This window comes from Hippichthys cyanospilos, chromosome 20, assembly GCF_059441005.1.
Source record: "Hippichthys cyanospilos isolate Australia breed blue-spotted pipefish chromosome 20, RoL_Hcya_1.0, whole genome shotgun sequence".
Classification (NCBI taxonomy): domain Eukaryota; kingdom Metazoa; phylum Chordata; class Actinopteri; order Syngnathiformes; family Syngnathidae; genus Hippichthys; species Hippichthys cyanospilos.
The window spans coordinates 5317477-5330779 of record NC_142388.1 but is presented as its reverse complement, the minus strand read 5'-3'; the positions used below and the strand labels follow the sequence as shown (position 1 = coordinate 5330779).

General features: G+C 36.8%; 1 protein-coding gene across 5 annotated transcripts in view; it reads left to right on the top strand.

Moving 5' to 3' along the window:
• The first annotated feature begins 2253 nt into the window (after nucleotides 1-2253).
• Nucleotides 2254-13303, top strand: part of otofa (otoferlin a) — a 51669-nt gene continuing 40619 nt past the window's right edge. For 4 of the 5 annotated variants that reach the window (XM_088403050.1, XM_088403048.1, XM_088403049.1 and 1 more), the window contains exons 1-2: nucleotides 2254-2556; nucleotides 7848-7906. In XM_088403050.1, coding sequence (XP_088259176.1) covers nucleotides 2475-2556; nucleotides 7848-7906 — 141 coding nt within the window. In that variant the 5' untranslated portion in view covers nucleotides 2254-2474. The remainder of the gene's footprint in view (nucleotides 2557-7847; nucleotides 7907-13303) is intronic. The other variant, XM_088403047.1, reaches the window with a different exon arrangement.

Here is a 13303-nt window from a genome sequence, read left to right as displayed (position 1 = left end):
AGTTTATTACTAACCTACATAAAACAATTGATAGTTTTAGTCCGTAATTATCTTAAGTATACTTATTTTTATGATTTTTTTATACTTAATTTTTCATACTTAATTACAATCACTTATTACTTAAAATCCTTAAATGACTGATTACTGTCGTACGAAATGCATTTAGTACCATCCATTTTTAGACCTCCTCTTAGAGCCGAACACTTGAAATATGAATAGATAAATAAACAAACAAACACAGAAATAAATACCTGGGATTGAATGTAAAAGTATGTCGTTGCTACTGAATAAGTTAATAATCCTCCGCAACATGAAACCTTATTACCTCTGAGTGTCAATCAAAAGCACTGAGCTTTATTATCTTAGTCTAAATTTTGAAACGCACACACACAGGGACATCTGTACCTGATATCGCGTCTTGGCACACACACAGTTAGCATCACGTCGGGGAGCATTAGCCTTCACCGTAATCACTGCTTGTCTCCTACTAATTACTACTTTCGCTGCGCCTTTCAAGTAAACCTCCAAAGTCTCGCGTCTAATGAATAATCCAATACAAGCGGCTTGTCCTCAAGTGTCACAAAGCGAGGCGAGCTCAACAGCGTACCGGGCGAGGCGTTCGGTACAGTCGTGTGTTTTGGCGCAATTACTTGGGCGGTGAAAAGGTAAATGCACAACGGCGAAGGAGAGTTCACCCCTCGAGGACGACGTCACAAAATTCTTTGAGAAACTGCAGTCTGTCCTTGGGTAGTCAACTTTGTGACTTCCTCTTTTTGCAGTTTTGAAGATACAACCCCCCCCCAATTTTTTTTTTTTTTTTTATTATATTCGACTTATTATCCATCCGAGGCGGTGGCCCTGCTTGTTCATTTGTCTCAGATGTTGTGTCAATTTTGTCTCAGCAAGACAGTAAAGACCAGGATGTATAGCTCCAATGAGTCAAAAAAAAATGGACCAAACACTAATGTCCAAAATGATTGACAAAAAAAATTACTTAGTACATGTTCTTTATTTGAATTTAAGCTTGGAGACAACGTATCCTCCAATTGTGCATGGAAAATGTGGAATATTTTTGTATAACAATTTAATATTGCTGGGATAAAGACACAATAATAAAGACACAATAATTCGTTTAACAAATTCGTTTTTAATATTGCTCCTTTGGATCCTATGCATAATAATAAAATAATAAAAATAATAATAATAATAACACTGTATTATTAATACATACGATTAATATATAAGATAAATTAGTATTATCATTTTTATTATTATTATAAAATATTATTAATATATAAGATAAATTATTATTATTATTACTTTTATTATTATTATTATTACACATATAGTATCCAAGGAGCAATATTAAAAATAAATAAATACTGTTAATACAAACTGAAAATTTTAAATATGTCTCTTTTATGTTTGTTTTAGCATTGTTAAAGAACAATACAAGATGACTCAAATATTTCATGTAAAATTAATTCCAATAAATATGTCCTGCTTATGCTGACTTTTTACTCCAAAACTTAATGTCTATTGGAAAAAACCCCCCCATAAAGTCCAAGTATTATATTCATTACGTATTTTTTTTTACAGTTTGCTCCAGTAGTAATTAATGAAAAAGCATTACTACAATGCTTAGTAAATAAATTTGAGGAAACCAAGAATCTTGGAGCTGAGATTTACCTGATCTGACTCCAGCATGACCAGAACTCTGCTTGATGGACAAAGTGGGGGAAATTGGTTGCCTAGCAACTGGTCAGCATCTGTCCGAGCCATTTAATCCTTTGTTTTTTTTTTTTTTTATAGCAGTTTCCCTTATTCATTATACGTATCCAAAATCATTCAATCTTAAAAGAAGACGACTATTTACAGAATGGAGCTCATCACAACCAATTCGACTATTTAAATTACCGGACGCATAACCCAAATGAAATGTAATCTTGAATCAGATCACGCCAATTAAAATGAATCCTATCACGCCCAATATATGGCGATGTTTCCAATTATCTTATTGAAGAGATACATACACCCCTATTTATCATATTAAAGGCAAGTTTTATGTCGATGTTAAACATTTTCATTCTAATGAGAAGTGATACACATAAGGTTAAATTGCCTCATTACAGGGAAGCTGTGTAGAGCAAGCACACACTTGCTCTCTCTCTCTCTCTCACACACACACTCGCCCCCCCCCCCCATCGAAGAGATGCTCGACACATGCTGCAGCCTGCGCAGTCAACTGGCATCTTTTGCCGCGAGCGTACGGAAAAGCGCCAAACTCAAAGCCCAAACAAAACAACAACAACAGAATCTTCATGCCGCGCACATGGAAAAGGATTTAGGATCTCGTCCGATCCGCTCGGGAGGAAAGGCTCAGTTTCGGCGCGGCGGCGGAAAGCCAAAGGCGGCGGGTTCAAGTTTGTCCGTGCGGAGGGGTAACCGCTTCCTCCGCCAGCCCCGCCGGACTCATGATGGCCCTGGCGCTTCATCTCAAGTCGGTCACCAACCTCCGGGGGAAAGGTGACCGCGTCGCCAAAGTCACCTTTCGAGGTATGGGACAAAAAGTTCCGTTTGGATGTTTTGATTTGTGTGTTCACACTTTTCTCATTCGGTATTAATGACTGAAAAGTCAGAAATGGGCTAATATGGACTGAAGTTTCTTATGTTAACACGTTCAATCCCAAAGACGTGTTTTTACGTTATTTAACCACGCAGCCGTTCAACCTCATGTTTTTACATTTTTATCCACGTATTTTGCTAAAGGACAGTCAAATAATGACTGGTAGTAGGTAATTGAGTACTTTGGATAATTATGTACTAAAGTAATCAGCTATTTTAGCATTAAAGTACTCAAGTAACAATTACTTTAGGTATGAAAGTACTGAAGTAATTGATTACTTTGGTAAGACTAATCAATAAAAGTCATGAAGTAAATAATTATAAATAATAATAAAGTAATTAGGTGATTGATTAGGCACTAATGTAACTACATTTGAAAAAAATACACTTTTTAAAAAATAGTTGGCGTCTAGACTCAAGTCTGAAAAAAAAAAACAGAAAAATACGTCTTCATATTTCATCAAAATTTCCAGATTCGTTTCCATACTAATCATCTTCTTAATTCTCCCCTTAACACACAATATGCAATATAAATCTTATCGTAGGTACTCACACGAGATCAAGTCGTTAGCATATCGGCATTTTAGTGACGCGGTGATGCCGACCAATAGCAGACCAGCATATTAGTGACGCTGTGGCGCCGACCAATAGTAATTTTAGTGTTTAATTCACACTTAAAATGGATAAGCAAGATTGTGAGTGATAGAGAGAAGTAAGAAGATGATTAGTATGGAAACGAAGCTGGAGATAATCAAGAAATACGAAGAAGGCTAAGCTAGCTTAGGCTAGGCTACCCTCACGAGGGAATATGGCTAACAAGCTCGTCACGTCACTTTGAAGGTAAATAAATCTTATATTGTTATTTATTTTATACATGTATATTACCGTATTTTCCGCACTATATGGCACACCGTATTATAAGGCGCACCCTCAATTAATGACTTATTTGAAACCTTTTTCCATATATAAGGCGCATCCTCAATTAATGACATATTTTCAAACTCAAAGTAATAACAATAATAACTCAAATAATAACTGTAAACTCTCAATAGCACAATAACTCAACGCCAATATGAGCAACTTTGTTCAACTGTAAACACACAAAAGGAACAGGTAAAGCTTACTTTGTCTATGAATCTCAATATTGATCCATATATAAGGCACACCTGATCATAAGACGCACCATCAGATTTTTAAGGACATTAAGGCTTTTAGGTGCGCCTTATAGTGCGGAAAATACGGTATATAAAAGTAGCACTTACTATTTTGATACCAATTTTTAATATGTATACAATTTTGATGTTTTTACCTGGGCTTTTACATGCATGAGCTAATTAACATGCGTTCTTAGTAACGTTTTCAAAAATGACCATCACGAGACGCCTCGTCAAAGGTTTGTGTTTCCAGGCGACCAAGCCCAAATCATTCTTATCAAGTAAAAGCAGTCTCCTGTTGAAAGCCCCTTTATCTTTGCCTTGACCGCCAGCCTCTTGTCAGACACACAAGAATCGGTGTTTTTGGCGGGAATTACAGCCGTCAAACAGTGCGTGTGTGTAGCGGACAACTTTGGACAAGCAATTAGTCCTGTGGTCAAACACAGGCTTAGCTTGTATCTGCCTCGCTGATCAGTCAGCACCAGTATTGTTTAGGATGTCACATGACCACATCCCTCTTCCTTTTTCCTGCATCTGTGTGTGTGTGTGTGTTCAGCGTGTAGAAAGGAGCTTTATTTTGTTGCGCTGCAGTAAACTCATTCGGCTCTTAGTAGTACATGCGGCGCGTCAACCCGGTCAAGAATTGGACCTGCGCTGCCTTGATGAAACGAGCAGTTGTCTTCAGTTCAGTCGCTTTTCATTTAGAGGAAGGGCTTTGTTGTTTTCTTCTCCACACCTATTGCTGCCTACCATGCTGTCCAAATCATTTTCCTGTCAAATATAACAGGCGAGCTGCAGCTCAGTGATTCCAGGCTACAAGAGATCATCGGGTGGATTGTGGGAAATGAGCCGATATGATGTAAATTGACGATCATTGATCAAGAACTTATCAGTACTGGACATTCATTCACTGCCAATGACGGCTATAGACGTCAAAGATTTCTTTTGACTGGGCTGGCAGCGAATGAGTTAATAGATGCGAGGTTACTGCCCCATCATGAACAAGGATTACAATATAATTTTCTTTGATGACTAAAAAATAAGACACTCAAACTAATATAAATGAGGGTTGCCATAGCAACAGATTAATTAAGTCATTTTTTAAACTGCTTTAATCGGAATTTTAATTTCGAACTTTCTGCTTTCCGCATACTAATTACACTGCTGTACTTAGTCCAATCCTTTTATTTTTACCTCAAAGGCATTTCACATTAAAGGAACGAAGGTGCGAGGGAGCTGAAATTTCACCCATGAGATGACAACATGTTGTAGTTTAAAACGGGACAACTACTTATCGCACAGCCAGGAGTTTGTCATCCACTGGCTAAGATGTGGAAGAAAATTAACCCCAAACGGTTAAACTACTGCACGAGCAGTTAAAGCGTGCTATTATTTATTTTACTTTCACGAAGTATTTACTATTTAATTATTTAATTTTGTTTTATCTTTAACTTTATGCTGTCCATATTCTGATTAGATTTCAAACTTGAGGCATGCATCTCTCTCTCTCTCTCTCTCTCTCTCTCTCTCTCTATATATATATATATATATATATATATATATATATATATATATATATATATATATATATATATATATATATGTATGCATATATTAATTTAGTATATCATTTACTGTATTATTTTGCAACGGAGGCACACACAATTAAGCAATAGGTTGCTTCATGTTCCATTTTATTTGCTCTTAATTTGAAAACAGGAAACGAAGAAGATTTAAATTAGTCGAGCTCATCAAAACCTTGTTAAAATCTCACTTACGTAATCTAACTTTGGGAACTGCTGCTTTAAAAGAATAATAACAGCAATGCCAGCAGACGCATTGCCATTCTTTTGGGCAAAGTTGCTCAGCGAGCACCGACCATCAAATTATTTGATAAGAGACATGCATTAAGCAAAGCAGGCGTTGCTATTAAATTGATTTCAAGGCGGACACTTTGATGAGCCACCATCTTATCTGCCGCTTCAGTTGTTCACGCTTATGCTCGGAAGTTGCTCCGAAGCTCGTCAAGTGAATGTAGTTCAAAAGTTAATTACATTGAAGCTCAAGATTAGACGACATAGGCTTTTACATCTTTTTAACACATGGATATAGCAATGTGCTTCTTTGCTTTTAAACAGCTTTGGTATTTGCTATCTTGTACTGGAAGTTCGATTGACTGAATTTATTGCTTGCTAGTCACTCCATTTAATACTGCAGAATGTCAACAAAACATCTCGCTTGATTAGTTTAAAAAGACTATTTCATCCTTGGATCAAAGTAAGGCACTTTGAAGAAGCGCGTTAAAAGAATTCCGCTTCAAACAACAAAAATTCATGTACATCCTCGGAAAAAAAGGTTTATCAATTCACATGCCAGCAAGGCCATCGTGCAACCCAGTAAGCATCTGTTTTTTTTTTTTTTTTTTTTTTAGTGGAAGCAGCACGCCTTATATAAGCCTCATACCATCTACTTTCACAAAACCCACATCTCAACGGGATTAAAAAAAAAAGGCAGCAGGGTTTCTGTTTTGAATAATGTAGGAGGGATAGTTTCATCCTTTCTCGCATCAAGAAGTGTTTATTTAAAAATGAAAACAGGCATTTTAAAGATGTGCGGTTTTTGTGAGAGAATGAAGTAGCTATATGAAAAGGTGTTTAATCAGGCACAAACAAAAGTTCTTCATTTGAATAACAGTAGACAGATAGAAAGAGAGAAAGAAAGAGAGATAGATAGATAGATAGATAGATAGATAGATAGATAGATAGATAGATAGATAGATAGATAGATAGATAGATAGATAGATAGATAGATAGATAGATCTAACAGCCTGTTAATGCGCGATCTGGATAGATAGATAGATAGATAGATAGATAGATAGATAGATAGATAGATAGATAGATAGATAGATTAGATAGATTAGATAGATTAGATAGATAGATAGATAGATAGATAGATAGATAGATAGATAGATAGATAGATAGATAGATAGATAGATAGATAGATAGATAGATGTTTTATTCCTGACTATATATATTATATATTTAAAAAATGAGCTAGATATTTGTCTGGACAAAAGTGTAGTAGATAATATTTCACAAGCACATTACGCCTTTTTTGTGCAAAGTTGGTCAGTCAGGGACATTCAAACAAACGCAACACCTGCACAAACCAAACGATGACACAAAGACAATTGCATGCGCACACCCGTTGCCATTCATAAATGTCACAAAACAGCCAGGTGCGGCATGACAGAAACCAATTATTGGCCCTCTATAATAACACTCAGCGGACTCTTCATAAAGTAGGGTAAAGTGCACCTGGAGTGTCCGATGATCCACAAATTTAGCCTTTACATGAATATTAATAATAATTGTCAGAAAATATATAAATGACCAATAATATTGTTATAATAATGCAATCGTGATCCATTTACTTTTTTCTAAAGAGATTAGTTTTCACTTACCAACAAATCAGTAAAAATGCAAATTGGTGATAAGAATATATATAATTTAATTATGATGTAACAATTTCAGCAAAAAACAAGAGGCAGGACCCAACAAGTTCTAGAACTCCTTTAGAACATGTAAATTATTGAACTGCCATATCTATTGTTGCTCTTTTTATTCTTTTTGAATTTCCATTTGTATTGTGTTTATATGTTCAATAAAAAAAACATAAAATCATCCAATGAAAAATGAACAAAAACTGTCTTTTATTGTATACAGATTTCTATTATTACATCTATAATGTATATTTCTATACTGTAATTTTAGCACATTTTCAAGTCTAAAAAAAGTCTGTGTAAACACGCTCGTTTCCTACGCCTCCCACCATTTTTTTTCTCGGACACATCCCGCTCTACAGACATTTTGGATCCGCAGTAAACATAAGTATATTACCTTAACGAGCGCGCGAATGTCAAAACGATCCTACAGCGCAGATTAAATCTAAAGCCAGCATTTATTTCCCATCATCAGCGGCGCACCATCGGAGCGTTGACATTTATTGCAAAGCATGTCTTGAACCACTCCCCCAACCTGACGTCTTAATTCGTCTTCACCTTTTCAGGGTCGTCCTTCTACAGCCGCGTGGTGGCCAATTGCGAGGAGGTGGCTCACTTTAACGAGGTTGGTTTCTTTTCGTTTCCTTCCATCGGGACGGCTGGGCAATTATCGCTTGAATTCACGTTTTTTTTTTTTTTTTTATGGCTGTTTTAGCGGCAAATGACCTGATTTCACATGCGGGGTTCTTCATTCACAATCCTAATGAAATCGATTTTTGCAAGTCAAGTTAATGACACCGCCTAATAGCGTTAACCAACAATTGGCGCTGATTATATTACGATTGAATCTCGCGAAGAAGTGGGCGGGGCTGAATTGGATTATAGGAAGACTTGATTGACAAATGAGGGGACCAATTTATTAAGGAATATGAAATTTCCGCTTCGCCTTTATATAGCTTTCCACCATACTTGATGTGGAAATTACCAGGGTACATTAAGACTATTATCAGTGACATAAGGATTTCACCTGAGGCCTATTGTTGTCCACTGCTGGCCTGCTGTGAAAATATGGATTCCTGCAGGGTTTTGTCGCAGAAAGAAGTTTCAAATGCAAAGTGGCGACTGAGCAGAAATAAAAAGAAATAAGGATCAGAGAGCAGAGAACTGAGTATCGGAGCCTTTATCAGTTCCCCTCAGAAGGAATCCACACTTCTTTCCACTTTATTTTTGCATAAATCGGTTCTCAAAGTGGGGTCCGCGGACCCCGGGAGTCTATGGTCTGACAGCGGGGTCCGTAAAATAAATTGGGTTATTACCTCATTCAGTGCCATGAACTAGAATTCCCATCTTTTAAAATAGTAATAACAATAATAAATCATAAAATTCTGGTCAAATATGTTTTTTTTATGGAGAGGAGATGCTTACCTAATATACTTACCTAATATACTTACCTAATATAAGACAATTGAGCACTGTAGTGATAACAACGACCATTAGATGACAATGTTTCCACACTTATAACACAGATATTACCTACATGCAGTTTTAAGTAAGGAATGCTAATCAATTTTTCATATGATACCACCCATATTTACATAAACATAGCACACATTCTGTCGGTCTTCAAAGATGAGCGAAAATGCTAAATATACTCTCTCTCTCTCTCCTAGTTTAACTGTCTACAATTGCGTGCAATTGAGGCGACGAAGCTAGCGAAGCGAAAGTGGCATTTGATTATATATTGCTATTTTTTGACTAAATAATTGGAAATCGATCCAGTTTGGTATAAGGGAGGTGTGCAATTGTCAATATTTATTTTCTAAACTTCGGTATAGCTGAAAAATAACAAATATACTTGTCAAATTGATTCTTTTGAATGAATAAAAATGGCACTTATTCAATCTTTAAATGTAATAACGCTGCTAAATGCAGCATGTGCCATGCTCAGCTAGTTTTAAAATTGTAAATTCTCGGGAGTACAAAGCTAGGAAATAGCTCCCGACGTTTCAGTCGGCGCTTGCTTTTACGGCGGAAATGATTTTACCTTTGAAGTGCTATTAGCGTGCTATTTGTTTCCTTTGCCTGATAACCAAGGCGTTTGTTTTCACTTTAATCAGAAAATGGAGGACTGAGTCCACAATTCTTCCACAATCTGGCAAAAAATGCTAAATCAGATCAGTTCTACTACCTACACATGCGGAAGAAGCCACTTGGCATATTTTCTTAAAACCGTTCATGTGTTTAACCATTGAAGTTGTTGGTGCCAAATATGGATTGAATTTGTACCAAGTTTGTAACTCAAAACTCGCATAGCCTATTCATTTGTGTCCATTTTTGTGGAGATTTCTCGATTTTTTTTTAATTAATTCGAGCTAACCTATTAATCCCTGGTGTGCTCAGCAGAGGACATTAATTAAAAATTAATTTGAAAGTTTTCAAGTGATTGACTGGTGATATGACAGTTTGAGTTGAACCATTCTGATATGAGGGAGACTGGGTTTTTAAGATCATGAAAATGATGATGAATGTTTTTTTTCAAACGTATTTCACAATTTCATGTATCCTGGAATGTCTTCATATATTCAAAATGCTATTCGTTAGCCCATCTATGGCATTTCTTATTGAATTATCAGTAGGTTAGCACATTTCAAAGCATTGGTATGCTGTTTTAATGAATATACAATGGACTTCAGCTTGGAGTGGCTTTATACAACATGATTTTTATTTTTTATGGCCATACAATAATATATATTTTTTAAAATATTAACAGAACGTTTTTAAAAGATTAACATGAAGCCTATATTTTAAACATTTTAGAATTTCATGTAGCCCCTGCAGTGCCTTCATGTGTTCGCAATGCTATTCATTAGCCTGTCTATGGCATTTTCCACTGAATCAGCATTAAGGTAGCAGACTTTCAAAAACTGGTGTCAAACTCAAGGCCTGGGGGCCAAATACAGCTGGTCACATCATTTTTCATTTTTCACACAGTCATTCCGGCTTTCTGACAGAAACTATCGCTACAATATCGCAAGGGGGTAAAAATGTGTTTGACACCCCTGCTTTGAAGCAATGTTGTTCACTTGCATTAAATATATAATGCGCATTCCTCTTTTTTATAACTAATTATCTTGCAAAACCGTTTCTTGTTGTGAAGACAATTAAGTTCACTGTAGGTTCAAAGTGCAGCACGGGGAGAGCTTTTTATGCCTCAAGAAAATTGGACAAAGCGCGCAAATATATCCAGATTATCCATGATGACATGATGCCTTGCGCCTATCACTGATTTCACTTGACAGCCTCATTTGTTGCTCTCTGTGCAAGGGAGGTCATTAGCATCCCTCAGCATCACGTCCGGAGAAACAACTTCAAGTGGCCTCTGCGACCTCGTGCGCGTTTGCATGTGTGGGGGTTGTATGACGCTGGTGCCAGAGCTTATATATTGTCCTTGTGGCCAGTCGGCTCGCTGGGAAAGACTGGAAGGCTGCCTTCTCAGTAGTGACGCAACACTCGGATGGCTCAGTAAAGCTGAATTTTGCCCCGGTGTTGTGGGACCATTAGCATAGAGCTGTGAGCCTTGTTGCTTTATGCATGGTCTAGCAAGAACGCCTTTGAACTAGGATGCCGACTGCATGGAAGGCGAACGTGCATTCATTATTCATTCCATGGTGGGATTTTGCTTTTAGCTATGGCGCACTAGTGCCTCCCCCTCACTAGTTAGACAGAACTAGAACACGGAACAGCAAAGCCTGCAAGTCGTAGGAAGTTTGGGGGCTTGGCTGCGCTCCAGCGTGTGTGTGTGTGTGTGTGTGTGTGTGTGTGTGTGTGTGTGTGTGTGTGTGTGTGCGCGCAACAAGCCGAATTAGAGTTGGCAGAAAGACAGCAAGATATTTATGCAAAATAATAATGATGCAAATATATTCTTTACCCCTGAGTGAGCGGACAGCTGCTAGAGTTTAACTTTTAAATAAGAATCGAGGAATTACATAACACAAGACTCAACTCGGAACGCTAATAGAAGTTTTGCTGGTTAAACGCGTGTTTGAAATTGAGAGCAAATCTGTTTATGCGCTTGGATGCGTCAGCTAACAAAATTGGAGTACCTCGATATATATTTCCGCCTAACCTTCATTTAAATACCATAAAAGAAATGAGAATAAGCAAACTGTAAGCAATCATTTTTGAACTACACAAGTTTAAAGATTCAGGTTCTACTGCACAGGGATCCTTTCCTCTCTCTAAGTATCCTCAATAAATTATGATCCCAGAAGGAAATTTTCACTGACAGTATAGAGTCGCAAAGGAAATATGAGTGCCGTCAAAAGACGCGTGGAGAATATACCTATACGTGTAGGAGTGCATTTACAGAGATTGACCTAAAAAAAAGGAATCAATTTGAGCTCTTCAGTTTGCATCTAGCTTGGACTTCCTGTGCTTTAATGAGTCCCACTCAGCAGTAAGAACGCACCAAACAAACGTTATTAGAGGGCGGAGGTGAAAAAAAATTATTCCAGAGAAGAGAGAAAATGTGTCTCAACAGATTTTTTTAAACATAAGCTACGTTTTTGTATCCTCTGGGTACCACATCATTTTTTGTAAATTTATTAATGAATCTCGACATAGATTTTGAGTCGCCACCTGCTGGCTTCAAAGGTAAAGGAAGATCATTAAAAGTGTTTCTGTTTTAATCTACTATTTCAGGGAATTTACCTAACGCCGAGTAAACAGGTTCTTATTTTACAGCTTGTTTTCTTTTTCATGCATTTAGTGCACAAGTGGCATTTTAATGGCCATTGAATTGTAGACTTGATTTTACCTGTAGTGTATGAAATATTAAAAAAAAAAATTGAATGGGGAAAAAAAAGGAAAGACTTCCTCCCTGAGAGGAAAAGTACTCAGTTGAGTATTAGGAATGTGTTATTATTATTATTATTGTTATTGTTATTGTTATTATTATTATTATTATTTTATAGACTTAATATAATAGAATATGACCACTAAACAAGGCAAAAACAGCTGGAGTTAAAAAAAAAATCATCAATAAAATAAAAAAATAACCTACATATTTAGGTCTATTTGAAAAAGGGTCGTTTCCTAAAAGACGATCTAAAAAATCTGGTTGTTTTGTGGAGACGCATGGAAATACGTACTGGGTTGTATGAATATGGTAATATTAGTTTGGTTTGATTAAAAAAAATCCCTGCAGATAAGCAAAAACTAGACTGATCAGTTGGAGTGAAATCAAAACGATGAAAGGAACGAATTGTGTGATCATAATAGTAATGATATATTCATTACAATAGTTGTTAAACATTCCCCTCCAGATAAGCAAAAATCCAGCTATTACTATTATGACTGGTCCCATCTTCCATCTATATCGCAATTATGAAAAAATTCCAATCATCAGTCATTAGAAGCACACCAATAGGCAAAATGATGAGGATTTTTTTTTAAAGGAATAAGGCTGCAAAAATTCCTTGGCTGCTTGACTGACATTTTCCTCGATTTTCAGAGCCGCTCATTACCATTCCAAGATGCACCCCCCCAACCCCCGCCCGTACTGTACAGCCTAATTGGCGGCATCAGGCTGCTCATTAAAAAAAGCCACACAGGTAGAATCTCAAAAAGCAGAGGCTCAAAGGCCACTATGGTCTATCATGGGGGCTAAATGCGCTAAAGAAGAGCGGCTTTAACTTTTGTGATCCCGCACTGTAACGCCGTGAGGACTCGTGAGTCTTTAATACATGTTGCCATGGATACAGCACATAAAAACACCTCGATGATTAATGAAGCTTAAGCTTGAGTGACAATACTTTGAAACGTTCAATTTTACAACCGTGCATAGGTGAAAGCTTGCTTTGAGCCAACTGTAAAAAAAATCCAGTTTGATTTTTTTGTTGTTCTTTTGTCAGGTGTCTTCTTAAAGAATAAAAGTGATGAGATTAGACGTTGGAGGAGGAACGTCACGCTCTGATGACGAGCTAGTTCATATGGCCCCATGTGGCAGCTGAAGATATGTTTT